General features: G+C 35.4%; 2 protein-coding genes across 5 annotated transcripts; one reads left to right on the plus strand and one right to left on the minus strand.

Moving 5' to 3' along the window:
- Positions 1-11,786: 11,786 nt before the first annotated feature.
- LOC140008953 (casein kinase 1-like protein HD16) lies at positions 11,787-20,558 on the plus strand. 4 transcript variants are annotated; one of them, XM_072054042.1, is made up of 18 exons: positions 11,830-12,128; positions 12,242-12,367; positions 13,214-13,687; positions 13,957-14,082; positions 14,162-14,235; positions 14,338-14,407; positions 14,481-14,536; positions 14,720-14,791; positions 14,884-14,978; positions 15,109-15,175; positions 15,243-15,372; positions 15,475-15,693; positions 15,787-15,917; positions 18,936-19,110; positions 19,198-19,288; positions 19,598-19,755; positions 19,854-20,042; positions 20,126-20,558. In XM_072054042.1, the coding sequence occupies exons 3-18, from the start codon at positions 13,271-13,273 to the stop codon at positions 20,183-20,185; spliced, it is 2,130 nt and encodes a 709-aa protein (XP_071910143.1). In that variant the 5' UTR covers positions 11,830-12,128; positions 12,242-12,367; positions 13,214-13,270; the 3' UTR covers positions 20,186-20,558. The 4 variants fall into 4 exon arrangements, with proteins under 4 accessions (XP_071910140.1, XP_071910143.1, XP_071910141.1 ...); XM_072054041.1 differs by having other exon boundaries at positions 11,854-12,128; positions 13,219-13,687; XM_072054039.1 differs by having other exon boundaries at positions 11,787-12,367; positions 13,219-13,687.
- A 2,855-nt stretch (positions 20,559-23,413) lies between these two features.
- Positions 23,414-26,256, minus strand: LOC140008954 (patatin-like protein 3). The gene is made up of 2 exons (XM_072054043.1): positions 24,977-26,256; positions 23,414-24,090 (listed from the first exon to the last, which is right to left on the minus strand). The coding sequence occupies exons 1-2, from the start codon at positions 25,973-25,975 to the stop codon at positions 23,704-23,706; spliced, it is 1,386 nt and encodes a 461-aa protein (XP_071910144.1). The 5' UTR covers positions 25,976-26,256; the 3' UTR covers positions 23,414-23,703.
- Between the last annotated feature and the right edge of the window lie 1,562 nt (positions 26,257-27,818).

Genomic DNA, 27,818 nt, shown 5'->3' on the forward strand with positions numbered 1-27,818 from the left:
TTGAAGGGATGGAAAAACTTTCAAAGGATTTAGAAAATCTTAGAATGTTGTATTCAAAAACATCAACATTAGCCCCACCAAACTCTGTCAAAACTTTGCGGAGTAGCTGAAGGTGATAATTTAAATCTTTTCAGCTCCACTGATCTCACATCGCAGTAGAAAGGCTTCCAACAAGCTGTTGAGGCCAATAGTTTTGATAAATATGTTGCTACAAGCTATTTTATCCAGTTCACAGCTGATAAAGATTGTAATATGTTTTCCTTATTCCATAGGTTACAAAACTTGACAAATTGTTTGTGATACTAACTCCATCAAAAGCAATCAACCTGCAATTCATGATCAGAGATTTCTTAATAGTTGTTACCAGCTTTCGGCAGGGAAAACCCTGTCTTATACTCCAAGTTCATAAAAGGAAGCCAATTCTCAACCTCCAAGTTCATATTCTCCAAGAAAAGATTAACATTGGAGATCGAGTTCATGCTCTTAGTTGCTATAAGGAGAATTTTGATTAGGCAAAAAAGAGTCTATATATGGTGTTCGTGTTACAGTTTTACAATCACAAGGAAGAATTTATAGCTAGCAATGCAAAACAATTTCATGAAATTTTAGCAGGTGAAATTGCAACCTATCACTCTTACAAATAACTTTATGCTTCCAAGTTTCCTACTTGAGGGCAGTGCATCCTCGGTTATATAGCTATTGTAGAATGCAGATAAAGTTTTATTAGTCATAGATCTAGTGATGGATGGTGTGTGTTGCATTGTCAAGTATTATCGGTAATGCTTGGAAATGTTAAATCCCACAAGAGTCAAACAAGGTTGTACATGTTTTAGTGCATCATATATCCTAAGGCTAACAACTCATTTGACTCCTAATAGAACTAGCTTATCAAGCAAACAATTCAACAAGTTCAATAATAAAAGACTTTCTTTTATTAGAAAAAAAAATCTTTATCCTCAAATCGAATAGATCAACTAAAATAAATGTGGTTGCATGACACTTACATGCAAACTGTGTACATTTCAAAATTTTGAGAAAAATTATATTGGTTGCTTGTATGACAAGATATGATTTCTTTATATTATATGATAATTACTCCATCCGTTTCAATTATTTCGTCATGTTTCGGGAATCTAATAACTTTTAAGAATAGTGATATGATTGTGATGTTTGTACTTGCTTCTCTTTCCAATCTAACACCCACAAATTCAATATTTGAATTTGAATGGTAACATGTATATGATTAAAATGAGGGACTGTATTGAAAGAATATACTAAAAAGTGCTTTGATTTTCTCAAATAACAGACATCTTAGGACATTTCAAAATGGAAAGCATGACACTTCAATGGAACAGGAGAGTACATAAACTAATATTTTCTTATGTGAAAGAGATCATGCATTTATTCATCATTTTCATAAGCCTTTTTTGAAAAAAAAAAAACAATTGGGATCCCCATCCCATAAGAATTTTTTGTCTAAGTCGAGGGTATCAATGAACTAACAAATATATCATTGAATTTCATTAGAGATAGGTAATCAACTAAAAGTTATTGATAATGATTCAATGCTAATATATATGGTATTTTACCGGCATAATAATAACGGTGATATTGTCTTGGAAGGTATGGATAAAAGAATCAACTATTGGTGATTTAAACGAGAATTAATCTTCTATTTATTGATAGTACTAGGGGGAAAAGCCCACGCAACGCGTGGGAGTTTAGTGCCTATAATTAAAGATAGTTAATAATTATTATTTGGCATTTTCTAGTATAAGAATTGAAGTATGATAATTTTATTATGTGATATTAAATTAAAAAAAATCATATGTTACATTTTGAGTTAAAAAAATATAATATGCAATAAAACATAATTATAAGATACGATCAACTACTTTGCATCTAACCTAATATAATAAAAGACCTATTTATATCTGCTCATGCACTTTAGGAATACTAAAATTTGTTATTTAGTTTGAATTTGATCTCGCTATGAGGGCAATCCACCACATTATCTTATCATATAAGCGAGATTTGAATAATTAGCATACTTGAAGAAATCATTGCTAGTAGAATTTCGGTTCTTGCAAGCCAAATTCTTGAATTTATATTGATTCTAAGGACGCATATCATCACGAGGCCTTCACATTGAGCAAGCAATTAATTATAATTTATTGTATGATTTAGGACATATAGCAAAGCATCTCCTTCTCGATAGGGGTTACAATCACGAAATATCAGTTTTGTGTTAGTTATAAAGATATACAACAACTAACATGCTAATTTAAAGGAATAATTACGTCAAAAAAAGTACTAAAGCATCTTAATCCACTCAATTTAAGAAAAATAATTAAAAGTAATAAGGTACATGCTTTAGATTTGTAGCCAAATAACTTTAAGTAGATAGTTAAACATATTGACAAATCAGATGAAGTGAAAAATTGTCTAAATGGCATAGTTAATAAAGTAGCAAACGATTTAAAAATTATACCAACTAATAGTTAAAACAACAAAAGAAGTAGATGTAATCTATAAATGGGAAAATTTATGATGATAAACTTATTTTAAACCATAAATAACAATTAACAAATATGGTCTCTTCCTTATCAAACTTGTCTAACATGGACAATTGAATTAAAATACTAAAAAATTATTGCACATACAACTTGCAATATTATAGATTTTTTACAACTAAAAAGTAAATTGATTAAAGAAAACATATCTATTGAAAAAGGTGTTGCAAAATAGGGAAGAAGAGTAGCTAATGTAACAACATCTGAATTAACATCTATGATAACAGTCAAGAAACCAAACTTCTCTACTAATTGACATTAATTGTGTCTTAACGTCTATATATCATAATTTTGCAAAATAACTGATGAGAAAGACTTTAAGAAATTAAAAGACTTAGATGTTAATAAAATTAAATGATTAGAAGGGTTTTAATGTAATTTCACTAAAACACAAGCTGAATTCAGTTGTACCCAATGTTTGATCGGATATCAAACAATGTCACATATCAAACTTACCCCTAGTTTTAAATGTTTAAAAGGACATCCAAGTAATTACAACAAAACTAAATTAGTTATAATGACTCATATTCAATACTCTAATTGCACTTCAAACACTCTCAAATTTTCAAAAAAGCCCCACCCTTGCGGTTGAAATTCAAGCCCTAAACTCATTCTTATATAGTATAAGGATATGTACTATTATCACTAGATGCACTGCAACCAATATAATTTTAAAGTGGTTGGGTAGTTGTTAGAGCAAAAAAAAAAAAAAAAAAAAAACATAGCAGTTCCTAATCAGACTAGAGATACAAATGAACTGAGCTACTCGTGAATAATCCAATACTTGACTCTAAAAATGCTTCGCTTAAGGATAAAAATCGAGTTCAATCTTGAGTTTGAGTGGCTTAAGTGAGAAATCGAGTTAAACTCGAGCTCCAAAATATAAACTCAAATACTAGCAAACCTTATTGAATTTTTGTATACATAATTTTAACTTTTATAATTGTAAAATTATTTATAGATCCTTTTCAAAATACCATGATACATCTTTAGCTTTGCATTTTTCTTATTTACTACGCTTCATTTTTCTCTAGCTATCACTATTTTTTTCCTAACAAAAATTCTCTCTATATCTTCACTCTGTTACTCCTATCTCTATCTTAATTCCCCCTTCTTTAATCTATTTTCCCAATTCTATGGTCATTACTATTTTATGTTCTTAGTTCAAAATCAAAATCTAAAGTCAATTATTTAGAGTGATTTAGAACTTTTGGAACAGGAACTTTTGGGTTTCCATCTATATCAAAATCAAAAGTTTTTAATATATTGTTTAGGGAATTGATTAGAAAATATTTCATGTTCTATTGAATTGTTTTTCTAGTTTAGAATTACTCGAGTTCAAGTTCAAGTATATCTCTAGTCGAATTTGAGTTGTAAAACTGAAGACTCAGTGAGTTCGAACTCAAGTTCAAATATACTTATTACAACCCGAGTTGAACTCAAGCGTTGTGAAATTCGAATTAGATTTGACTTGATTGCATATTTAATCTAGAAGGATAGAGGGGTTGTATAAGATAATGAGATATAAGTAGCATTGATCACATGAGAGCATCTCAATTCTCAAATATGAATACCTGGGGATAAAGGCAAAACAACACACTTCTTACAACTCCAAAGACAAAAAGATCAAAAAATTCTCAATTCCCATATGAGAATGGATTTAATTCAATGAATAAGTTATGAACTTTTGTTTCATTTTACATCTTAACATTGTTTTTTCTTGTTTTATATGAGCTAAAAAATTCTTGGTCGACTCAACCTTATTCTTGCCCTATATATATTTTTTTGAATTTTTATTTGTTCCATACTTTTTAGAGTCTTTGCAACATATAAGAAATGGAAATATTAAAGCTTTGCTAGAATATGAAAATACACCGTTCAATATGCAGTCTCTAGCTACTTGAACAAGTGAATTCATGTATTAAAGAACAAGGTAAATTCAAGATATCAATTTGATTAGTAAAGAAAATGCAAACTATAAATAGCCTTAACTCTTTGTGTTTGCTCTTAATAGACTTCTGCCTTTTCTTAGTTCTCTTTAAAAAAAAAAAAATAGAGAGAATGAAATTGTCAGAAATAATTAAAAGGTCAAGCAAAGATATCAGGGAATTCTCTGTGTTGTTTCAAAGATTGAAAAAAATTATTGTGCTATGTCTAAATTCTATTTAACTTGATCCTGTACATGTTATGCTTAGTTTTCTTTGATTAATTTATGGGATGCCCAAGTGTTTCTAATAAAAAAACTAGCCTTTTTAAATTGTGATGTTCAATTTGGAATGCTTCTCATAGATGGAAAAATGGAAAGAATTGAGAAATCTTGGTTTTGTGTCAAATTATGGGTTCATCCCTTTGCAAGAGGAGAGAGGACAATGGTGCTTCTTTTGTGGTTATTAAGAAGTTTTAGAGGTGAAGAGTATAATTGCCCTTGAACTTGCTGCCTTTGTCATGCTATGCTTGAAGGGGAGCCAACTCTCAAACTACATACTTGGATTACTTTTTTTTTTTTTTTTGCGAAAACGATAGAAATGTTATCATAATAATAAGGAAGTAAAACTACATTGTTTGAGCAAGGGCTCAAAATTGACTTTACAGACTTGGATTACTTGCATATGCCTTCATGTAATGAATTTCATTGCCGTCCTATTTTCTTTGGTTCGGAAACATGGAATCAATTTAACTTACTATCCTTTTGTGTAGCCCACATAACTTTGGTATGTATGTGCTTTTCGAAATTCTCTAAAAGCTCTTCTTTCTGTAAGCAATATTGTGACGACCCCACCTCCCCCTAAGGCGTACCAAAGGGTTCGGCAGACCGCCTGCCCAGCTCTCGTCAGGACTCACTCCCTATCTCAAACGAGTCATGTACACACATCCATGAACCATAAATAACATTCCCAATTCAAGCTTATAATTTACATTGATAGAAATCGAGGTACAAAGTCTCAATACACTAAACTAGTTCAAAACGTATACAATCCAAGTACAACATGTTCCATTCGAGGAATAGCGCGAGTACAAGTCAAAAATCAAACAACTAGTCTATGCTAGACTTTACATATCTCACACCTCGCTCGTACCCCTGAAAGGAAAACAAATAGAGTGGAATGAGCTAAAAGCCCAGTGAGGTTCCAAATAGCAAATTGACCATTATTTAGAAGTACAAGTTTTCGGTATAGCAAAGTAACAAGCATGAAGAGTTCATAAATGTGAGCAATAACACGTCAAGTAGCAATCTTAAAATGAGCGAGTGTAGAAGTTTTTCAAAGAGAAACAATAATCCAATAAACAATAATCACTCCAAAGTATAAGGATACGGATGGCTCTCAGGAGCCAAATTCCCATTGCATTACCAGAAGCTTGATCATGTAGTAGTTGACACTCCGTCAACTTTCAAGTAAGTAACCAATCCAGTACAACACCACTTACACGACTCTCCGTCCACCGTTCAACCCTCAGCTGGGCCGAAAATTCTCAATAAACACGGGTGGTAATACTCGAGTATACCGATTAGTCGAGGAGATATCACTCCACTCGACAATACAAGAGACCCAGGGTTCGTTATCCAATCGACCAAGCCCTTACCGGCTCGACTAGAGTAACTCGCCACAGGGTTTCTGAAATTCCAGAAAGTGCGCGCATCATAAACAAGTATAACAAGTCAATTGCAACAATAAACAAGTATATCACGTAAGGGCAAGTGCGATAAAGTACACTCTTGCCCTTACAATTCACGTATATAACATGTAATCAGATTGGTCACGTATCAAGTTCAAGTATCAAGTTCAATTCGGTATTTGAAAGCACTCACCAAAAGATATAGTGCCTTTACTGGTCACTTTCAGGTTATACTCCGGGTTCGGAGTCCAAATCTGCGATAAAACTCAGTTTGAGAACTTTGAAACATGATTAAGATTCGAAACTTAGACGTTTCGTTCAATAAAATCAAGAAATTGAAATTCGCTCGGATAGTAGTCGTGAAACACTTGCTCGCTTTTTAAACGGTAAAACTTTGTAACATTTATACTTGAAAATGCCATGCGAGTCGAAAGTACAAGAGAAACATATTCCAAATAGTCATTATTTCATTTCTCAAGGGTACAAGCTCGGCCAAGTCCTTCCTTATATACCTCGGAACAAGAATACTCAAGTACCCTAGATGGTTCAAGCAGTAATCACTCTTAACCCTTACTCAAGTTGCAAATAGTTCTCTAGTTTTCGAGCGTAAATTTGGGCAGCATGCCCTTTGTGTTTACCTAATTTTCCAGCCATTTAGGCTTCATTATTTTTCTCAACCACAACCCAACCTCACATATGTCAACACTTCAAGCCAAGAGCCGTTCCATAGGCTCACAATATCATAAAACAAGATTCACAACAATTACAAGTGCAGAAATTCAACTTAGCACAAGACAGATTTGACGTACGAATGCGGAAATAACATATCCAAGGCTACGCTTATCGAATTGAGGCGTAACCTATGCCGTTTCGAAGCTAAAACACAGAGCTACAATGTTCATGAAGGTCACTTAGTCCAGTTTCTAATGTAACTTGGTCAAATTCTCAAATTACTAAACCAGAAATCAATTCGTCCGCTGTTTAAACGCATTACACTGTAATGGACATAACTCAGTGTACAAGAGTCCAATTCAGGTGTTCTTAGAGGCATTTTAAAGCTACTTCAGAACAATACAACTTTCATGTTTTGGCCCAGAGCTAAATCAGAATGGATCCTGGGTCAAAAAAACGTGATAAACTGGACTTACTGATGAAACGGACTGCTGAGGAAATATTTAAAATAGTAAGGGTATTTTGGACTTTTCACGACCTATGTTGCTTCGATTGAGCTGAAATTTTATAGGCACCTACAAAATGCCATTCTCTACAACTTTCCTTCTTTGACTTAAGGCCAATTATGCCTCTAACACACAGATACAAATTCGGACAGAAAGGGAGCAAGAATTTCCAGAAATCTGGAATTTTTTTGTTTCTAGTGGAACTTTCCTTAATTTCTTGGTCCAATCACTACCAAAACACCTTATAAAACCTCAATTGCAACATATAAGCATCATACAACAATTTGGGCAGAATTTCCTCAAGCCCTAGTTCATCATATAAAAGGGAAAAACTTCCAACTTCATCACACCCACTTGCATAATCATGAAATCAAGCCAAAACTTAAGCTAAAAACACATCTTAAAGCAAGATTCAAAGCAACAAAGATCATGATCAAATGTTGGTACCTCAAAAGCAAGGCTTGGTAGAGTAATCCTTCACCCCCTTTGATATTTCTTGGTTCCTCAAACTTCCCAACTCACACTTAGTACTTTAATCGGTTTATTTCTTTTGTTTTCTCACTTTGTAGCTAGAAATCAAGAGGTAGGATGGTGTTTCTTCTTGCTCTCTCTCTCACTCTTTGGGTCGGCTAAGCAGCAGAAATTTGGGGAAGAATGAAGCTTAATTGGTCTTATAAGAAGACAAGAAGATTAGAGCAAATTGTGTCCACAAGTTTAGCCAACACTTTGCTTGATTTCCACCACAAAATTTTTCTCTTTCCTTCCTTGCATTTGAGCCACAAATTTCGGTCAAACTTAGCTGTAAATTAGGAGATATTTTGCTCAACTATCAATAAACTTGTATGGTAAGAAAGTGGTGGTCAAGTGGTGCCTTCAATCGGTAGTGCGCGGGACCCGCCGGTTCGCGCCGTTTTTCTTAAAACACACGTACTAGGGTTTTTCTTCCCATTCACTAACCTTATATCATTGCTCCTATTCACATATTATTTCTCACTTAAAAGTCACTTTTAATCACCAAATTTGATCCTTGCTCCATTCCGAAAATTCATCCGGCGGAAAAACGCGAAAACCCTAATTTGCCCCAAATCTTGAAACCGAAGTGTAAAACCCTATTTTCTAGGTTCATCTGCACTTATTGTTGAACAATTGGGTAGTAGGGCTTTAATAAATGAAAATTTTTAAATAAAAGGAAATTTTAAGAAAACGTGAGGAATTTTCCAATTCCAGTAATTAAAATCAGGGTTTCAATTAAAATAGGAGAGATTTAGGAAAACCGGTTAGTCACAAGTAAACTAGGGTTTTGACTAAAATATTACGGTTTCCAGTCTTTTAAAACAAAATAAGGTTTTAAATCAAACCCCAAAGAAATACACTTTAATGTTTTCTTCACAAACAACCTCCTAATATTCGGGATGTTACAAATATCAATCTCAGAAACTGAAATATTGACGGGCATAATTGATTGCAATATTTTGTCGCATAACTATCAATTATTTTACTGCACTTGAACAAATATTTTTCATACTTTTATCCATATTTCTTACTCATTCATCAGCTTTAGGTTAATACAATCCATTCAATTGTATACCACCACGATATTCTCAATTCCCTTCAAAATAATATTAACCACCAATACCATATTTCAATGTGCATCACTATCTCATGACTTCATAACTTCTATCAATTTACTCGTTAAGGAGGTCTTGATCTAGTGGTTAAACTTGAAATCCCAAAACATAAAGGTAAAGTTGAGATCTCATAACGTAGAGGTTTAGAATTCTAATGCCCTTACCATTTCTCCACTTTTTTAAATTGCACCCCTCTCTTACTAATTTTTTTTAAAACAAAACTTCTATCAACTTACTTGTTTTGCTGACTTTCCATACCTGTCTTCAAAGAGCAATCAAATAATAAGTATATCATTAATGAAGGGTATATCACAGTTGGAAGAGGATAAACATGGATTCAAGGTTTTATTATTTACCAAATAATCTAATTTATAAATAGGGAGTTTTGCTATTATTAGCAGTTGAGAGAAGTGAGAATTTGGTAGTATTGTTATTATGTGTGATTAATGTAGTTCTAATTTATTCCTCTTCTCATGCACATATTCATTATGGGTGTAAATTACCTCCCTATTTATATTTATTTCGTGCAATTTGTGATCTCTTATAGATTTATTGTTATTTTTTGAGTGCTTTAAAAATGTAGTCCCTAAAATTTTTAATCTTGGCTAAAATTGGTTATTCATCTTCCAACTTAAGTTAATATAGTCCTTAAAGTATTTAATTTCTAAAAATTTGTTCCAAAATATTGCATATGATTTTTTAAAAAATCATTAAACAAATATTAAAAAGTGCATAAATACTCATAGAAGTTATAGAATCATTACCGTATGTACTACTGATTAGAATTGCCAGTGGACCTAAGCGTGCAAACAAACTGAGTTGAGTAAAAGGCTAAACTATTCAAGTTTAGCTGAAGTTAAAATACTTGAACTCAAATTCAATTTCATTTTAACTTACTGAAGCGAGTTTGAGATCACTTAGTTTTAGCTAATTCGAACTCAATCAAGCTTTACCGGTACAACAAAGTTTTTTATATGATTTTATGCAAGGGATATGATACATATTTACACTAATAAATACATAAAAAATCAAAATATATAATTACATTTGAAAATCGATTGAGTTTGATTAAGCATGACGAGCACTTCAGCCTCGCATATAGGGACCATTCTCAAGCTCGTCAAGTTTTGACCAAGCAACGTCACAAATACATCGATTAAAATTCATTCATCTGTACTCCTTCCATAGTTTAAAAGTGCAAATGATCCATTGTTCACATATACTTGGCTTAGGCCCTTACTATTTTTATTGATATAAAAGAAAAAAATGATATATTAAAAAGTAAATTAAATCTTCTTGAGAGGATGCCTTAATTTATTTAGTGGCTAAAAGCCCCTAATTTACAGCACCAAATAAGGAGCCATATGGTGCAAATCTCACAAACTTGTGAGCCAACCAAGTTTAACAAGGATTACTCGTGAGCCAACATCACACAAAAGTAATCTTACAACATTCAGCAAGTTACTTTTCACATGCCCTCACAAGTAGAAAAATAGAAATATATCAGCAAGTGTTTCAGGAGAAGATATATACACCTTTGTCGTGAAACAACAAAAAAAAAAAAGGGCAAACAAAAAAAAAAACTCATGATTTACAGTACACATATGGAAACGTATGTGTGTGTACACAAATGTACGAGCGTGTGAACAAATTGGTGGAGGCCACCACGTACACATTACACATTTCACACAAACTGCTTCCTTTATTGCTGTCTTTTCGTACACTACAAAAAAAAAAAAAAAAAAAAATCAACCAATTAGCATTGCATAATGCACATCTTTCTTCCTGTTGCTTTAGATTTACCACTTTGTCCCCCCAAACTTTGGACGATTACCCACTTCAGTTCCTAAACTTATAAATACCTCACACTTAAGTCCCTAAACTTATAAAATGGGACACTTAAATCCCTAAATCCTTATAAAATGGGACACTTTGACCACCAACGATATTCAGGATTTGTTAACAATTTTCCTTAAGTGGGAGGTATTTATAAGTTTAGGGACTTAAGTGTCCCATTTTAAAGTTTAGAGACTGAAGTAGGTAATCGTCCAAAGTTTGGGGGGACAAAGTGGTATTAACCCTTCTTTCTTGCACAGAACAACTCTTGCAATCATGAAACTTGGTGCCATTTTTTAATTTTCTTATATGTTAAACTCATGCAGTGTTTTAAGTGTAACAAGAAGTTGAATGGTTTTGATCCAACCTTCAAAACCTATTGGTAATTAGTAGTAATAACAAAAGAAAAAATAAACTACAAATTTTAGGTTTTGTTTTGGATTGATGAATAATTGAATAAAAAGATTTAAAATCCATCAGAATCGATCTGTTTATTTGGATTGTTTAAAAAATATCTGGGGTTTGTAATTCACTAATTATTTAAATATATTTTAAATATTAAAATAATTAGTAATTTATAAATTCAAAAATTTTCTAAATAATCGAAACAATTAAAGCTAAAGGGGTTCGAAAGAATTTATTATCTTTTATCAAATCTTTCAATTCGAGCGCAGACGACGCACTTTTTCTCTTTTGCTACCATATATATATATATATACCTAAAAATAATAAATATAAATATATACCAAAGTACCAGAGGGTTTATTATCTTTTGTCAAATGTCCCAATTTATTTTCTCTTTTGTTATTATATACATATATATACCTAAAAAATAATATATATATATATAAATAGAGAAAAATACCAAAGTAATAGAGCACTTCTACTAGTGGTAAACATAATAATATAGATATATATATACTACTCACAGACTCACAGTAAGCGTCTACACACTCATCCAACGTACTACTAGTAGGAGGCGTTCTTGCACTTCCACTTCTTCCCCCAACAACAACAAAGCCACAGCACTCACGAGTCCCCTTCCTTTTCCTTCCCTTCATTCTTTCATTTCTTTTTCTTTTCTTTTCTTTTCTTTTTTTTAACCCCATTCTATCTAATCTATGTATCTGTATGATCTATCCACCATCAGCCCCCTTCTCGTTCTCTTCTCAATTCTTCCACCATCCGTTACCAATAAAAAAGAATAAATAAATAACTAATAAATAAAACCAAGGATTGATAATCCAGGGAAGGCTGCTGCTTAATACTAATACTAATAATAAGCTTCTCCTGATAAGGTTTTGATTTTCCTTTTTCCCTTGCCGTTTCTTCTTCTTCTTCTTCTTCTTCTTCTTTTTTTTTTTTTTTTAATTTTAAAAATTCTAACTTTTCGAGAAATAATCCCAATTAGATTACAGATAAATAAAGGGTTGCGTCTACTCAAGATCTCTGATTCGTCGCTCCTTCAAATTCATCAATCCCACTTCATTTTTTCTGGGATTTCTCGCCGATCCTCTTGCTTTTCCCACTTTCTCAGGTACGATCCATCTGCTCAATTTCTTTGGCTTGTTTCGGTTTTTCTTTTTATTTTCATGCTGGTTTCAATGTGCGATGATTGCTGTTCAATTTATACCTTATCCGATGATCGGTTCAAGCTCTTCTGTTGAGTTCATCCTGATCGGAGGCTTCCTTTTTTTTTCTTTTACTTTTCCTTTGTGATTCTTGCCTTTACTTTTTATTAATTACTTTTTTGATCTTCCTGTTATGTCTAGTAGTAGTATGTTTTTTTTTTGTGAGCTTCAAAAAAATCTTTTTTTTTTTTTTTTGCGTTTTTGCAATTTTTTTTCCTCATTGTTTATTTGAATATAATTTTATGGAGTTCAGACGAAATTAGGCAGTGGATACAGCAGAACCAAGAAATCTTGCATGCAGCGTTTTTACTTGCTTTCAATGCTGTTGCTTCTTTGCTCCAAAAGATTTTCTTATTAGAGTTTCGAAATGCAATGTTCCTTTATTAGTACATGCATCATTTTGACTGAGCCTTTGTGGGTATGGCAGCTTCTCAGATTTCTGCTTTGCTGCTTCATTTTGCATGTTTAGAATTAACCTTTTGGGATATAAGATAAAACATAGGCTTCTCTCCGTTCAGTGATATGCTTGTAATTAAGAACTACCTGGGGTTATTTGTGTGGGTTTCAAATGTGCAAAAGATCCAATCTTTACGTGTTTAAGTCAAGATTTCCTATTTGAGTATCTGCTTCTTTTGGCATTGGTGTATACTTTATGAATTTAATGGTTTTGTTGCTTTTATGTACTATTATAGGCGGTTTATCTTTTCTGTGCAGTTACTTACTCAAGCACTTGTTTTTCTTTCTTGGGTCAGTGAAGATTCTGAAGGAAAGGCTAGGGAATCACGTTGACGTGACTTGCATGGGTGACGATGCCAGAGCTGCGTAGTGGAGCGCGGAGATCGAAACGGCTTGGTGATCTCCAGCCTGCTGCTCAACCCGCTTTTCAAGAGGAAAATTGGCTCGTACAACAACCCACTCAGAACAGAACCAGGAGGAGAGGTGGAGGAAGAGGCAGAGGTAATGCTGCAGCTGTAGCTAAAGGGCCTTCAGCAGCAACACCTGCCAGGCCAGCCGCCGCTGGTAGAGGCAGAGGGATTAGGTTGATTGATTTAGACCCAGAGCCGCCTTGTGAAGTTCTACCTCAAGCAGTTGCCCCCGGGGCCGTGGAACCTGCATTGAATAGAGTTGAGGGGGCTGCAGACAAAGATATTGCAATGGATGGTGGGAGTGCTGACAAAATACTGGGAGCCGAAGAGGAAACAAGCACAACTCCGGTACCAGAGAGGGTATCTTCCTGCTTGCTCATTTTGTTTTACTACAAATTTTTAGTTCTCAGAACTCAGAAGTCCGAGTAACGAGCTATCAAGCGAGTCGTTCTGAAGCTGCTTGAAATTATCTTATTCTGCTCCATAAAATGACTGCAGTATTTTTTTTTTCAAGTTTTTATTATTTTTTAAGAGTTTCTTGATTGTTCCTTTTCATAAGTTGGATTGGATAACATCATGGTATAACCTAATAGGTATTCTCATGTTATTTCTTTTGCTGCTTTGAACAGGTACAAGTGGGTAACTCTCCTATATATAAGACTGAGAGGAAATTAGGCAAGGGTGGCTTTGGCCAAGTCTATGTTGGCCGACGGGTTAGTGGTGGCACTGAAAGAACAGGACCTGATGCGGTAGAGGTATCATTATGTAACTGGTGGCTGCATATGGTAGTTGATCTCTTATATCCCACAGTGTCTCATGTGACTGCTTTTGTAGGTCGGACTTAAGTTTGAGCACCGGAACAGTAAGGGCTGCAATTATGGTCCTCCTTATGAATGGCAGGTGTACAAGTAAGCTCTTTGCTGTTATTTCTTGATGTTACTCATCTGGCTGATCAAAGTTTTCAGTCTCTGCATCTTGTTCTTTAAATGTATTGCCCTTTTTTTGAACAGCACCTTAAATGGATGTTATGGGATCCCTGGGGTTCATTACAAGGGACGTCAAGGAGATTTTTACATTCTGGTAAATTTTGTATGCTTACTTTTTTGGGATAAGGATTTGTTGCTGTACCTATGCTAATAACTGCACACTTTAGGTCATGGACATGCTTGGACCTAGTCTTTGGGACGTTTGGAATTCTTTAGGACAATCGTAAGAAAAAAGAATCTCTCTCTCTCTCTCTCTCTCTCTCTCTCTCTAACACACACACACACAAAGATACAAAATCACGTGAACATACAAGCGCGTTTTGTTTCATCTCTCTTGAAAGCAGATGCGTTGATTTTCCTTGCTTGTGCATGCTAATCATGCTCTAACAATTGGCACCTGCAACAGGATGTCACCAAATATGGTGGCTTGTATTGCAGTGGAGGCAATATCTATTCTCGAAAAGCTTCACTTGAAAGGGTGAGTTCTTGTGATCTTTTGTCACACTCCACCTCTCCATTTTAGCTTCCACTTTTTATCTGGTTTTATTAACTGTGAATACCTTCACCCAGTTTTGTTCATGGAGATGTGAAGCCAGAGAACTTTTTACTTGGCCAACCTGGAACTCCTGACGAAAAGAAGCTATATCTCATTGATCTTGGTCTAGGTTTGTTGCTGCCTCTTCCTCACTGTCTCACACTTGCGACTTCTATTGTGAAGCATTAGATTTTACTTCCAGCATCCTCCCTTGTTTATATGTCTAATCATTGCTTCTCGGTCATTACATTGTTGATCAGCTTCTAGGTGGAAAGATGCATCATCTGGTCAGCATGTTGACTATGACCAGAGGCCTGACATATTCAGGTATGTTGAATTCAGTAGCATCACCAAATCAAGTTGCTTAGAAGTTATTAACAACCTTCTCTCGCAGGGGCACAATAAGATATGCTAGTGTTCATGCACATTTGGGTCGAACAGGAAGTCGGAGGGATGATCTTGAGTCACTGGCATACACTTTGATATTTCTCATCAAGGGAAGGTTACCCTGGCAAGGGTATCAGGTGAATTGGCATTCTGGCGCCTATTTTTTTCCCCCTTTTAAGTCTCTGCTTAGATTAAGTTAATTATATCTTGCTCTTATTTTCTATTTTGGAATACGACAGGGTGACAACAAAAGTTTTCTTGTTTGTAAGAAGAAAATGGCAACTTCTCCTGAGCTGATGTGCTGCTTTTGCCCAGCTCCATTCAAGCAGTTTCTTGAGGCTGTGACAAATATGAAATTTGACGAGGAGCCGAATTATTCAAAATTGATATCTTTCTTTGAAAGTCTTATTGAACCATGCACAACGCTGAGACCAATAAGAATTGATGGAGCCCTTAAGGTTATTTATATGGATTGCTCCGTTTGTGATTGTACTCTTTCATTTATCTAAAGCCCTAATATATCAAGTTTGTTATTTTTTCACTGTGGTCAGGTTGGGCAGAAACGGGGAAGGCTTCTTATAAACTTGGAAGAAGATGAGCAACCAAAGAAGAAAGTACGACTGGGTAGCCCTGCTACCCAGTGGATCTCAGTGTATAATGCACGGCGACCGATGAAGCAACGGTAAGATATTTTTTTATTTATTTGTCATGGCATGCAAATCGGCCTTCTGGACTTCTACATGACCAATCAGTATTTGAGTAGAGTTGATGTTTCAACCATTTAATTTTGAAAGAGTGAATTCTTCTTGCCTTTTTTTGTTTTTTTTGGGGTAGTAGGCAGACAAGGCAGTTTACTTCTGATGAACAATAGCAGGAGATGGAAGATATTGACTGAATTTCTGTGCTAAGAGTTTTAATATACTTCAGTTACAAAAACCTCAATATGGCTTTTCATGGGAAACATGCATATCACCTGCGTAGGACTTTAAGCAGAATTTGTGGCACATCGTAATGAATGAGATAGAAGTAAGAGCATTCAAATCTAATTGCTAGTTTATTATTCTGTAGATGTTATGGTTTGCTTTTGGTAACTAACATCAGATGAAATTTTGTAAAACACATACTTAACTAAATTGAGCGATGTGCACGTACCCAAATTTCCTTCTCACAACTAATTTCCTTTTAGAGGTCTTCTAAACATGAATTATATGTATATCAGATGAAATTTTGTAAAACACTTGACTAAATTGAGTGATGTGCACGTACCCAAATTTCCTTCTCACAACTAATTTCCTTTTAGAGGTCTTCTAAACATGAATTATATGTATGATATACATCTAAGACATACATACACATACCATTTATGATTTCTGGAAATGCTTTTGCTAGTCAGGTGCTATTTATGTGCTTTTTTTTTATTTTTCTTCAATTTGTGTTTGGCTTGCATTTAACAAAGTCCCATAATCATTTCCTACTGAGAAACTTGAATTGGTCTAGGTTGGCACATAGGGAATGCTTCAAGGTTGAACAGAGTTCAGTGCCTGAATGACTTTGTGTTTTAATACTGGAAGTTTGGGGCAAATATTTGCTTTATGTGAAAATGTCTGCAGGGATCCATTTGATTCAGAAAAGTATGTGTTTACTAAACTTTTAGTAACTAAAAGTTTCGTAAAGTCCATTTGATTCAGAGAAGTATCCATTTGTAAAACGTCAGATCTATTTGATTCAGAAGTTTAGTGAAAGGAGAGGATGATATCTAGGGATATCTAGCTCCCTCAGGAATGCTTTATAGTAATGAGAATTGATGATGTTTCTCCAGCCTGACTATAATACCGTTCAAATCCTTCACAATGCTACAATGAACAGTCACATGATCCAAAAGAGTTTCTGAAATTTATTTCATTTGACAAGATGGAGCATAAGTTTGTAAGTAGGGTGAGAAGTTTTATCCATTCTAGGTAGCATGAATTTTGGGACAAACCAAAGCGGAATGTATGACAGCATCAAAGAGCTTTATTTCAAGTCTCCAGGTTTTATTAGTCCCAATCCTGCTTTTATTGGCTTGTGAACTAACTCCATTCTAACTTTGGCAGAAGTAGGTTTCAACTCAGCTCCAGATCACCACAATAAACAAAGTGTACTTCCAAGTTTTTATATAGACAATTTTGGAAGAATAAAAATACTTCCCAACAAGCAAATTATTTAAAACAGATTTCATACTGGTGAGCCTGCTTGCATAAGATAACTTCCTCACTGCCAAACTATGTGTTCTATTTGTAACTTTTTTTAAGGATAGGTAACAATCTGCTGTAGTCTAGTAGATATCAAAGTTATACCAAGACTGTAGCCTTCCCATTTTGATACCAAAACCAGTACTACTTTCTGTAAACTGTTCCTGAGAAACTCCAGCGGCATACAACTCAGACTTAGCCATGCTTGTTCGTAGTCCAGGCATAGGCATCCAATCCTCTTTGTTCATTATCTTTCCGGTCTTTTATGACTCTGGAAACTTGTTGGAAGAGCAGTGAGCTATTAACCATGGTGCTTGAGTTTGAGAAAGATTTATTTCAAAGCTATATGATTTCAACTATGAAGTTAGCTAGGGAATATGTTTCAGCGGTCATTCGTCATGACAGCTGTATGATTTGTCCAGATGGGACTTTTTCTACCATGATGGATTTAATAAATTTCTAATTATTGATGGAGTTAAGAACTCATGTATGTTAAAGTAATACTACTGATTTGCCTTTCACTTGGAGTGTGTGGGAGAAAGTATTTTCCCTACTTGAAAATGTGCAAGACGTTCTTCTGTTAAAAGAACTCACTTGATGGCCTCTTTATTCATTTCTTTTCTTGTTTGTCCTGAATTTTGTATTGTGTCGTTCCCTTCGTTATCTTTCGTAACAATGGTAACTGAGATTCCATTTTGTGTTTTGCTTTTGATGGAAAACCATAGCAGGAAGTGTTCTATCAATTGACGTGTTTCTTATGTTATTGTCTATCAATTCCATAGATCTCTCATTGGTTATTTTATTTATCTCTCATTCCCCTTTCATATTGTTCCCTTGTTGGGTTCAGACAGGAATCTACAGAATCATTAGTCTAGGGTGAAATGTAAGAGCGCACAATCTCTTTCTTGTCTTTTGATTGCTCAGTAGTTTGTAGGTGTTGCTTTTATTCCTATTGTGCCACAAGGCAAAATTAAGTATAAATGACTCAGATTTTGGTTTTGTCTAGAAAGATTTGAACCTAATTATGTCATTATGAATGTTATATGTTTTCAAAATCATATCTTTTCTTGGTTTTCTTGTACGTTTTGGATGGAGTGACAGTTTATGGTGTAAGGTGGTCAATGGTGATGATGATGCGTAGTATTTAATAATAATAGTCATCATCTTCATTATTACTATTTGTTTCTTTCTCTTCTGAATCTGATGATTTTCTGTGCATGAATTCTTCTGCTGTGGAAAATTTTTAAGTCGATCTGTACAGGAATTTTGAGTATGGCCTTACTTGGCAGTTGTCTCTGATTTATTTAATCGGGTTGGTGAAACTTTCATTAAGTACGTTATGGTATATATAGTATCATGCATTGTTTCATGTACTTTTATTCACACAACGACTCGGCCAAATGGTAACACTTAATTGTTTTCAGCTGTTTTTTGCTTACCAATAATGGTCTATATTATTGGATTTGCAGATATCACTACAATGTAGCAGATTCAAGACTTCGCCAGCATGTAGACAAGGGCAATGAAGATGGTCTGTACATTAGCTGTGTGGCCTCGGCTACAAATCTTTGGGCCCTTATCATGGATGCAGGAACTGGTTTCTCGTCTCAGGTGTATGAGCTTTCAGCTGTCTTCTTGCATAAGGTTAGTTATGATTTTGGGCCATGACCATTTTTTACTCCTCCGCGAGATGATATTTGTTCTGAATGTACATGTTCTGGCTGTAATTAGGATTGGATCATGGAACAGTGGGAGAAGAACTATTACATTAGCTCAATAGCTGGTGCTGCTAATGGAAGTTCTTTGGTTGTTATGTCTAAAGGTTGGTCAGCAAAATTTGTCTGAGCCTCTGAATCTGTTCCTATATGCATTTCTTTTCATTCGTTACATTGTTTGAGGGCAACGGCCAGCCACACAAATTTTTTATTTTCTAAATGGATTTTTGTGTAGCGGTAAACATTTTTATTTTTGATGGTGGGTGGTCTGGTTACCCTGTTTATACTTTGGCATCATTGCTTGATAGCCTTCCCTTGTTTATCTGCTATCAACATTTTGAATGCGATTTACTCTTATTATTCACTTGGTGTATTGCCTTGTATTGTTTCTAAATGATTGTTTTATTTTCGTCTAGGAACTCCTTATACCCAACAGTCTTACAAAGTGAGCGAGTCATTTCCATTCAAATGGATAAATAAGAAGTGGAAGGAAGGTTTCCATGTCACCTCCATGACTACTGCTGGCAGTCGGTGGGGTGTTGTAATGTCTAGAAACTCGGGATATTCTGAACAGGTATGGCATGACTTCAAGTTTCAATTAACTTTGTTGTGCCTTCCCAATTATTAGCAATGTCTAAAAGAGTTCATGGTACTGGCCTTTCTGGATGCTAGGTTGTGGAGCTTGATTTCCTGTACCCTAGTGAAGGGATTCACAGGCGTTGGGAGAGCGGTTACAGAATAACTTCTATGGCTGCTACTGCTGACCAAGCAGCCTTCATATTGAGTATACCGAGGCGAAAAATGATGGATGAGACTCAAGAGACGCTACGCACGTCTGCTTTCCCAAGCACCCATGTGAAGGTAATTAAAAAGAAGAAAAAGTGTGCTTTATTTCCTATTTACTGCCCTTATAGCCGTTCTCAAGCAAACTGTTTCTTTGGCAGGAAAAGTGGTCCAAAAATCTGTACATTGCGTCAATCTGCTATGGGCGTACTGTTTGCTAATGGGCACTGAAGGTGGTAAACCTTGTCTTTCTGTGTAATTGGGATCAAAATTAAATTTTGAAAGCTAAGATTTAATGCTTCTCATCAAAGTCATCCATTGGCGGTTTAGCTTTGGCAGAAGATGTTTACTTTACTATTGTATATTCTCCTATGTGCCTCTGTGAAATGGAGAACCAGGAGAACAGAAATTTGCAAGCCGGAAAAAAAAAAAAAAAAAAAAAAGGGGTTGTCTAGTGAGTGACATGAAGTGCAAGAGCATGCACACAGAAAAAATTATATTGTTTTTGCTCCAATATATGTGGTAGTTCATTGGCCACTGATATAAAATGTTATAAGAGCCACTGGAACCTACGAGTCTTTTGACGTGATACAAGTTTTTGGTACATTATTTGTGGTATCTGGATGGCATCCAGAAATTTGTGCCTGAATGAGAGGGTATGAACTTAGCATTATTATTTGTGGTATCTGGCATTCTCGGCAATAGTGTCACATTGCTTCAAGCAAAACGAGGAATTTTCTGTCCGCTTACCAGTTCAACAACAACTGACAAACTTCTATCTTTTTCTGTGAGGGTACATCGACCTGTAATTGGAGCGGAGGTTTTCAGCAAAAGCCATATAGGTTTGAAGTTCTTCCAAAGGTGCAAACCACCCTTTGTTCTTAGGTGCATCAGAACAAAGTATCACCCTTTGATCTCCTCCATTGCCCTTTGACGCCATTCATAGAACACAAAACCTCTTGAGTGTCCCTGCTGCTTGTTACAGGATTATTCTCGTTGTTTTCAAGAGTGAGATGCCTCAACATACTATTAGGGACGTCTTTGATGATATGCCATTTTACAGGAAAGCAACCAGTCCACTTCTCCTGCCTGCTGCCAGCACGCCATACTTTTGTCAAAATAAAAAATAAAGGCCCCCGAAATCTCTCCATAGCAACAAAGATAGAAGCAAGTTATACAACAGTAACTACCGGTTTCATTTTAGGCTGGCAATTCAGTAAAAGGGAAAAGCACGGCCTGAAGGAGAAGGGAATGGTGGCGGAGGCGGCCATGGCTCAACAATGGATTTATATATTCTACTCTGTATGTAGTATTGTACTGTATTGGTAGCAGCAACAGATGTTTAAATTAAACTCTATCTATGGAGTATTTGCATTGCCAATGGTGTATCTATTTTGGATTCCTACATTAACACTAACACTCCAATTCGGGTTATGCATCGGATGTTGGATTTACCAATCCAATCAATCTAGATGGATGGATTCGCATGCCTTCTTCACTTGGAACCTTTTAACGGGTCGAATATTTGACGTTCAAACTCTGTTCGCATATTAGTACATAAATAGATTGAGCTCGATCAAATATTAAACGGGTTATAAATGTTACTCGAATTCGATTCATTAATCTGTATAAATGTTCAAATATGAATTAGAGCTCGGCTCATTAAGCTAAACGAGTCCAATTCAGAAGCTCGAATTTGAGTCTAAAAATGATCTAATCACACTTTCTGAAATATAATACGTGATTTAGGCTAAGTTTAATTATATTTCTTTTTTTAAAAAAATAAATAATACTAATTTATATATGATTAATTGCCTTTTTTGAGAAAGATACTGTGTATATAATAATATTATTATTAAATATTATTTATACTCGTATTTATTTATTATTTATAATTATATATTATGTGTTCACAAATCTATTCGAATAGTTCACGAATAGATTCGTGCTCTGCTCGATTATCAAACGAGTCTAATAGTGTGTTCAAGCTCTATTATTTAATATTTATTACATGATGGAACTTTTCTCGAACTCTAATAAACTGGTAGGATTCGTTAAAAGCTGGATTATTTGTACTCACTTGGCTTCCAATTTTTCACCATCTGTGGTTCTCTTCGTCATAGTAGTTTGTAAAAGTTGCATGACTTGATGCAGTTTGATTTTTCAAGCATAACTTTTGCACGTTTCAGCTGTATCCCTAACCTAAACCCAAATTTACGAAGTTGCTCAGACAAAAATGCTAGGGCTAGATACCCTGGAATTATCAATTCTTTCGCAAGGTGTTGTATCTGTTCCTATTCGCAGCCTGATCAGAATGACAACCAATCCAAGTCCCAAATCCTCTCACGACAAATTTTAACTTTGTTAAGAATTTCTGCCAAAGTGTTGGATTCGGATTTTTCCAGGAAACAAACAAAAAAGAATCAGAAACCTGAGTTTTAAAGTTCCATCTTTACTTGTTTAACCTTCATTTCTCTGCCAAAAAAAAAAAAAGGAAATAGAGAGTTTATCTTTCGCTTTTGGTTCTTCTATTTTTTTTTCCTTTCTTTAAACAACATGTAATACAATGGATTAATCTTTTCTACACTAACGGTGTATACACTGTCAGCCAGCGTTGGACGAATGACAATTATGCAAAATTTGAATTTGAAATTCAATTTTCGCACATATGTCATGCATCAAACGGTGATAGTATATATACTGAATCCTGGGTTTCTAAAGCTGTCCGGGAAGTGTTGGATCAATGAAATTAGCCCAAACACATCTACAGACACAAAACCTCAGCCGACGTCCAAACTTTAAGGCCCAACACAAGCTCCACCGCTTGCATGCGCTTAAATTTCACACTTTTTTTAAAAAAAAATTTTATAACGGCAATCTCATTATCATTTTTATTACATAGTTATCATTTATTAGACTATACGTTAAAAATGACAGTAAGACTGGCATTATAAAGAAGTAAAATGCAATTAATATTTCATTTTTGCTTATCAAGACACAAGCGTTTCAAGTATAATTCTTTGCATCGAAGCAAAAAAAAATCTTGTTTTAGTTGGAAAAATGGCAACTTCTGGTGACAAAATAGGAACAAACAACAAAACAAGAAGTCGTGCATCCCAAATTTATATTTATATACTACGAGTATATACACACACACACACAGATATATATATATATATATATATATATATATATATATATATATATATAGATTATTTTTTCTCACACTGACTAACGGTGTATAAATTGTCAGCGTTCGATGAACGACAACTATACAAAATTGATGTAGTTACTCCAAATAGAACGCAATGAATTGGACGGCGGTGAATCATTAAGTGTAGTAGCTACTCGGCATTGCAGAAATGGCAATATATACATTACAAGCCAAGAAGACAGTTGATCCCCCGATCTTTCAATCAATCTCTAGATATACAGATTCAAAAGAAAAGAAGAGAAAAACATAATAGTCTGGAATAGATCTCAACTGAAGCACTGATCAGCTAGAATATCAGCACCAATAAACTCGGATGTCTAGACACATACATCGCTGAGTTAACTGCAGCCTGCAGGGCTGTGTCTCTCAAATCGTCTTTAGGACCTCAAAACATCAAATGAAGTCCTCAACTCATCTAAACTAGGAATCCACACGCCATACAAATTCAGTGAGAAACATATACTACTAGTGAGTAGTGACTAGTAAAGTAAGTGAAGTAGGGGGTTAATTAAATGGATTGGTTGATTAACAGGAAGAGAGGGTTGATAGAGTGGTGGCAGAAGATGATCTAGGTGGTGAAGATGGCGAGGACTGTTTCAAGATGACTGGTGGTAAAACGCTGCTGGTTTTTCTCCATTCTTGCTCCTTGAGTACCTCCCCGCCAAACCATTCCAGCTTCTCCAGATTTGTGCTCTCAACCAACTTCTTCCCTTGAAACAACACAGACTCTACATTCTTTTGCTCCAACATTTGGTCCGCAATTATGTCCAGCTTCCTCTTCGGAGCCTTTCCATCATCATCCCTTTTACTGCTACCATGGCGGCTTCTCTTGCCCACAATTCCATTTCCCTGAATCCTCACATAGTTGCTTCCCCGCCACTGCCCGAATGCCATGGATACTGCTTGATCCACCTGTGTTCATACAATTTACGCACAACTACTCTATTATTTAATGCTTACTACACATTCATCAGCTCACCTACTACTACTACTACTAAAGGATAATCAACTTTTCAAAATCTTTCTTTTAATTTTTATGTTTTCCTTTTTTTAATTCAGGACTTGAGTAAAGACTTGCTTTGTTGCTTCCACAATTTTGAGTCGAATCTTGGTTGCTGGTGCTTTGACAAGGGAGAATATTTATTGAGGATGTACACATTATTATACCAATTATTATTATGATTATTATTGAATTGGGTAGGGAACAGTGACTGACCTCCTACTATTTATTAGTATTATTATTATTATTATTATTTCTCTGTGGCCCCGTTTGGTTTGGCAAGTGAGTTTTTTGAGCGTTTGTCTAAAACTTTACAGTAGCTTGCTGTAGAAATTTTTAAAAAATTTTCTGAAATGCGTAAATTTTTGAATATTTTAAAGTATATAATTTAAAAATTTTGAAAAGCTTTTTGAGGTTACTGTAATTAAGTTTTTAAAAAACTTGTAACAGGCAAACCTGATAAAAAAATTCGAGTACCAAACAGAGCCTATATTGCATGATTGGTTAGTGCATCATCATTATTATTAATTATTAATTACTCGTATTAATTATTATTATTGCCAGTGTATGGTATTGGGACCATCCAAAAAGGCATTAACAAGAATCATCAATGGATGAAGGATAATTATCATTCCCATTTCCAATTGTAAAACGCTTGTTATTATTAACTCTATCTGTTGCTCATACAAAAATAAATTTTAATTAATATTAATTACTTTTTCCCTGTTCGAAAAAGATTAATTTTTAAAAGAAAAACTCCATTTATTAAAATACAAAATGCGGGTAATAAGTACATACCATGTCGGCGGCCCCGTCTCCGGCGATCCTAACATACTCCGCCGGCGAAGAATTCCAGTGATTTCCGACGGCGCAATCCATTTCACCATTGCCCAAAGACACCACTATTAAATCCTCCACTCCCTTGCAGAACGGGAATTCTTGCTTGTTATTCAGCACGTGAGTGATAGCTGCAGCCGTTGGATTGCTCATTGCCACCCCACCACCAACGGCCGCCATCTTCTTTCTCCCATCCGTTGACCTCAGCCCCACGGCCCTGCTAGCGGTCGTGGCCCCACAAACTTCCGCCATCTTGAAGTCACACCCGTCCATTTCCAACGCATCAGCGCGAGAAAACAGGAACGGTGCACCCGTCCCCAGATCGTAGCAGGGGATCAGCACCGCTTTTAACGTGTCCTTCAAAGTCAACTCCCCGAACACCTTGCCAAACAGCTTCTCTCTCTTCGCCGGCCGGAATACACGTCGGACTATCCCAGCGGGAGCCGACGGACGGGAGAATTTCCCCGCATTGTGCAGGACAAACTTGAGAGCTTCGTCGGCGGTGAACAGGGTCCTTCCATCCTTCCCCCGGGTAAAGAGCAGAGCGGCGAGGATGCCTCCTGCGCCGGCGCCGGCGGCGACGTCGAAGAAGTCAGCAACGCGGGCATTTGGGTTTCCGGATTTGCGGCGGAGGGTGGCCTCCAGGTGTGCCAGAGACTTGGCAGCAAGAACGCCGTCGGTGGAGCCACCAGCATCAATGGAGAGGATTCGGACTTTGCCGCGGCCGCCTGGGAAGTGCTTGGTGCTGAGGGGAGAAGCAGCAGCAGCAGCAGTAGCAGGAGGAGTAGTATTAATTTTGGGGAGGTGGGAAACGAACTTGGGATCGTCGTACCCAAAAAGGAACTTGTTTTCGAGGATGGAGAAGATTTCACAAGTGAGTTTGTCCACGTCCATGTTGCACTCCAACTGATGAAGCATTGATGAAGCTGTGGTGGTGGTGGATGCTGCAGCTGCCGCCATTATCTCCTTCTTCTTGTTTGTGGGTATTCTTGTATTGGAGGGGAGGGGAGGGGACTGACTGAGTAGTGATTAATGTAGTACTCGGTTCTACGTTTAAGGTAAGATTGAAATCGCCTCAACAAATATTAATGGTTCAACTGGCTTAGCTAGCTCCTAGCTAGCTAGAAGAAGAAGAAAAAGAAATAGCGAAAGGATTGGGTTTATTATTATAGAGGAATGAGGGGAAGATATAGAGGCTGACGAGTGTATAAATAGAATAGAAGTGGGGAGGCCTAAGGATATGGGTGGGTGGGGATGGGGGCCGGGGAAGGGAGGGTGGTGGTTAGGGACTAGAAGAATTTGCATTATGCAAGCGTGGGGATTTCATCTATTTAAGTAAGAGGGAAAGAAGAGGGGGTTGGGGGGTGGGGGAGGAGGATGTCACATTTTGATTTAGCGGCGAACATTCTTCTGAAAATGGCTGATTACGAGAGAGAGAGAGAGAGAGTTTGAAAGAGGTGGGAGGGAGGGGAAATGTTTGGCGGCCATACATTTTGACTTTCCTATTTCTATTAGTACTACTAACATTCTCCGAGTGAATTACTAGTAGTATTTTTTTTTTCTTTTTTCTTACCTTTACTGTTTTTCGGATTTCTTGAAGACTTTCAAATAGTAGAGGATGTAACCCTACTAGCTTTACTTCTCCTAGCTAGTACTATTTCAATTTCAAAGGGGGAAGATTCGTTACCTTTTAAGTTGGTCCAAGAGTGATTGTTGGTTCCATTGTCATTTGCCAACCACTAGTGAAACTTTTAGGGTTTAGCTATTATTTCCATAAAGGGAAAAAGAAAAAAGAAAAAGTGGGGGGAGAGTACTACGACTATTGATGGTTTGGCTCGTTGAATTTACAAATTAATAGACAATGAAGCGCAATTTAATTCGTACGTTTTACCTGTAACGGATAGGTCACGGTTCGAGTCATCAATAGAGTAAATGGAGAACTATTATTAATCCTTTAAAGAAAAAGAAAAAAGAATTTACAAATTACTAAATGCAATTTTAACGAAAAAATTGTTTAAAACATCCCTCGCATTTCATCAAATGTATTTTTTATTTTTCACTTTTAAAATATAATTTTATGTCCTTTACAAATTTAAGTTGGCAAAATTTTGTCCCAATCTAAAATTTCGACTACTTCTTAGCTTGAAATCACCATATGATGTACATGCAGTCCTTTGTTTTATGTATAAAAAGATCAAATTTCACTTTTTTAGAGGTAAGCAAAAAATGAATAAGATTCAGGTCAGATCTTACTTTTTTAGGGGCAAAAATGATTATCGATTCAGATAATTTGTTTAATTACAAATGAGATTTAACCTTTTTTCTCTCAAAAAAAAAATGACCACCTGTGAATTACGTGACCGATTTAGGACAAAAAGCTGTAAAAACTTAGATTGGAATTGAATTTTACCAACTTAATTTTGTAAGGGACGAAGTTACTGTTTTAAAAGTGAATGACAAAAAAAATTCATTTAGCTAAATATGTGAGATGTTTTCAACGATTTTTCCCAATTTAACATGCCTTACTTTCATTCGACCACTAATGTGGCTTGTGTTTTGTTGTCATATGAAAAAACCTAGCAACAAATGTTTTTTTTTTTTTTAGAATTTCTTCTTCAAACTGCTTGCTCTTGTTGTAATATTACAAAATTCTAAACCCATTTGGGTCATTGTTTTTTAAAATATTTATAAAATAATATATTATAGCAATGTAATACATATATATATAATTTAAAAATATATTTAAATATTGAAAAAAAAAAAGCTTATTCGAATTTGATATGGCTGGCATAATGTGTATTAA

The sequence above is a fragment of the Coffea arabica genome, chromosome 6c (genome assembly GCF_036785885.1).
Source record: "Coffea arabica cultivar ET-39 chromosome 6c, Coffea Arabica ET-39 HiFi, whole genome shotgun sequence".
Classification (NCBI taxonomy): domain Eukaryota; kingdom Viridiplantae; phylum Streptophyta; class Magnoliopsida; order Gentianales; family Rubiaceae; genus Coffea; species Coffea arabica.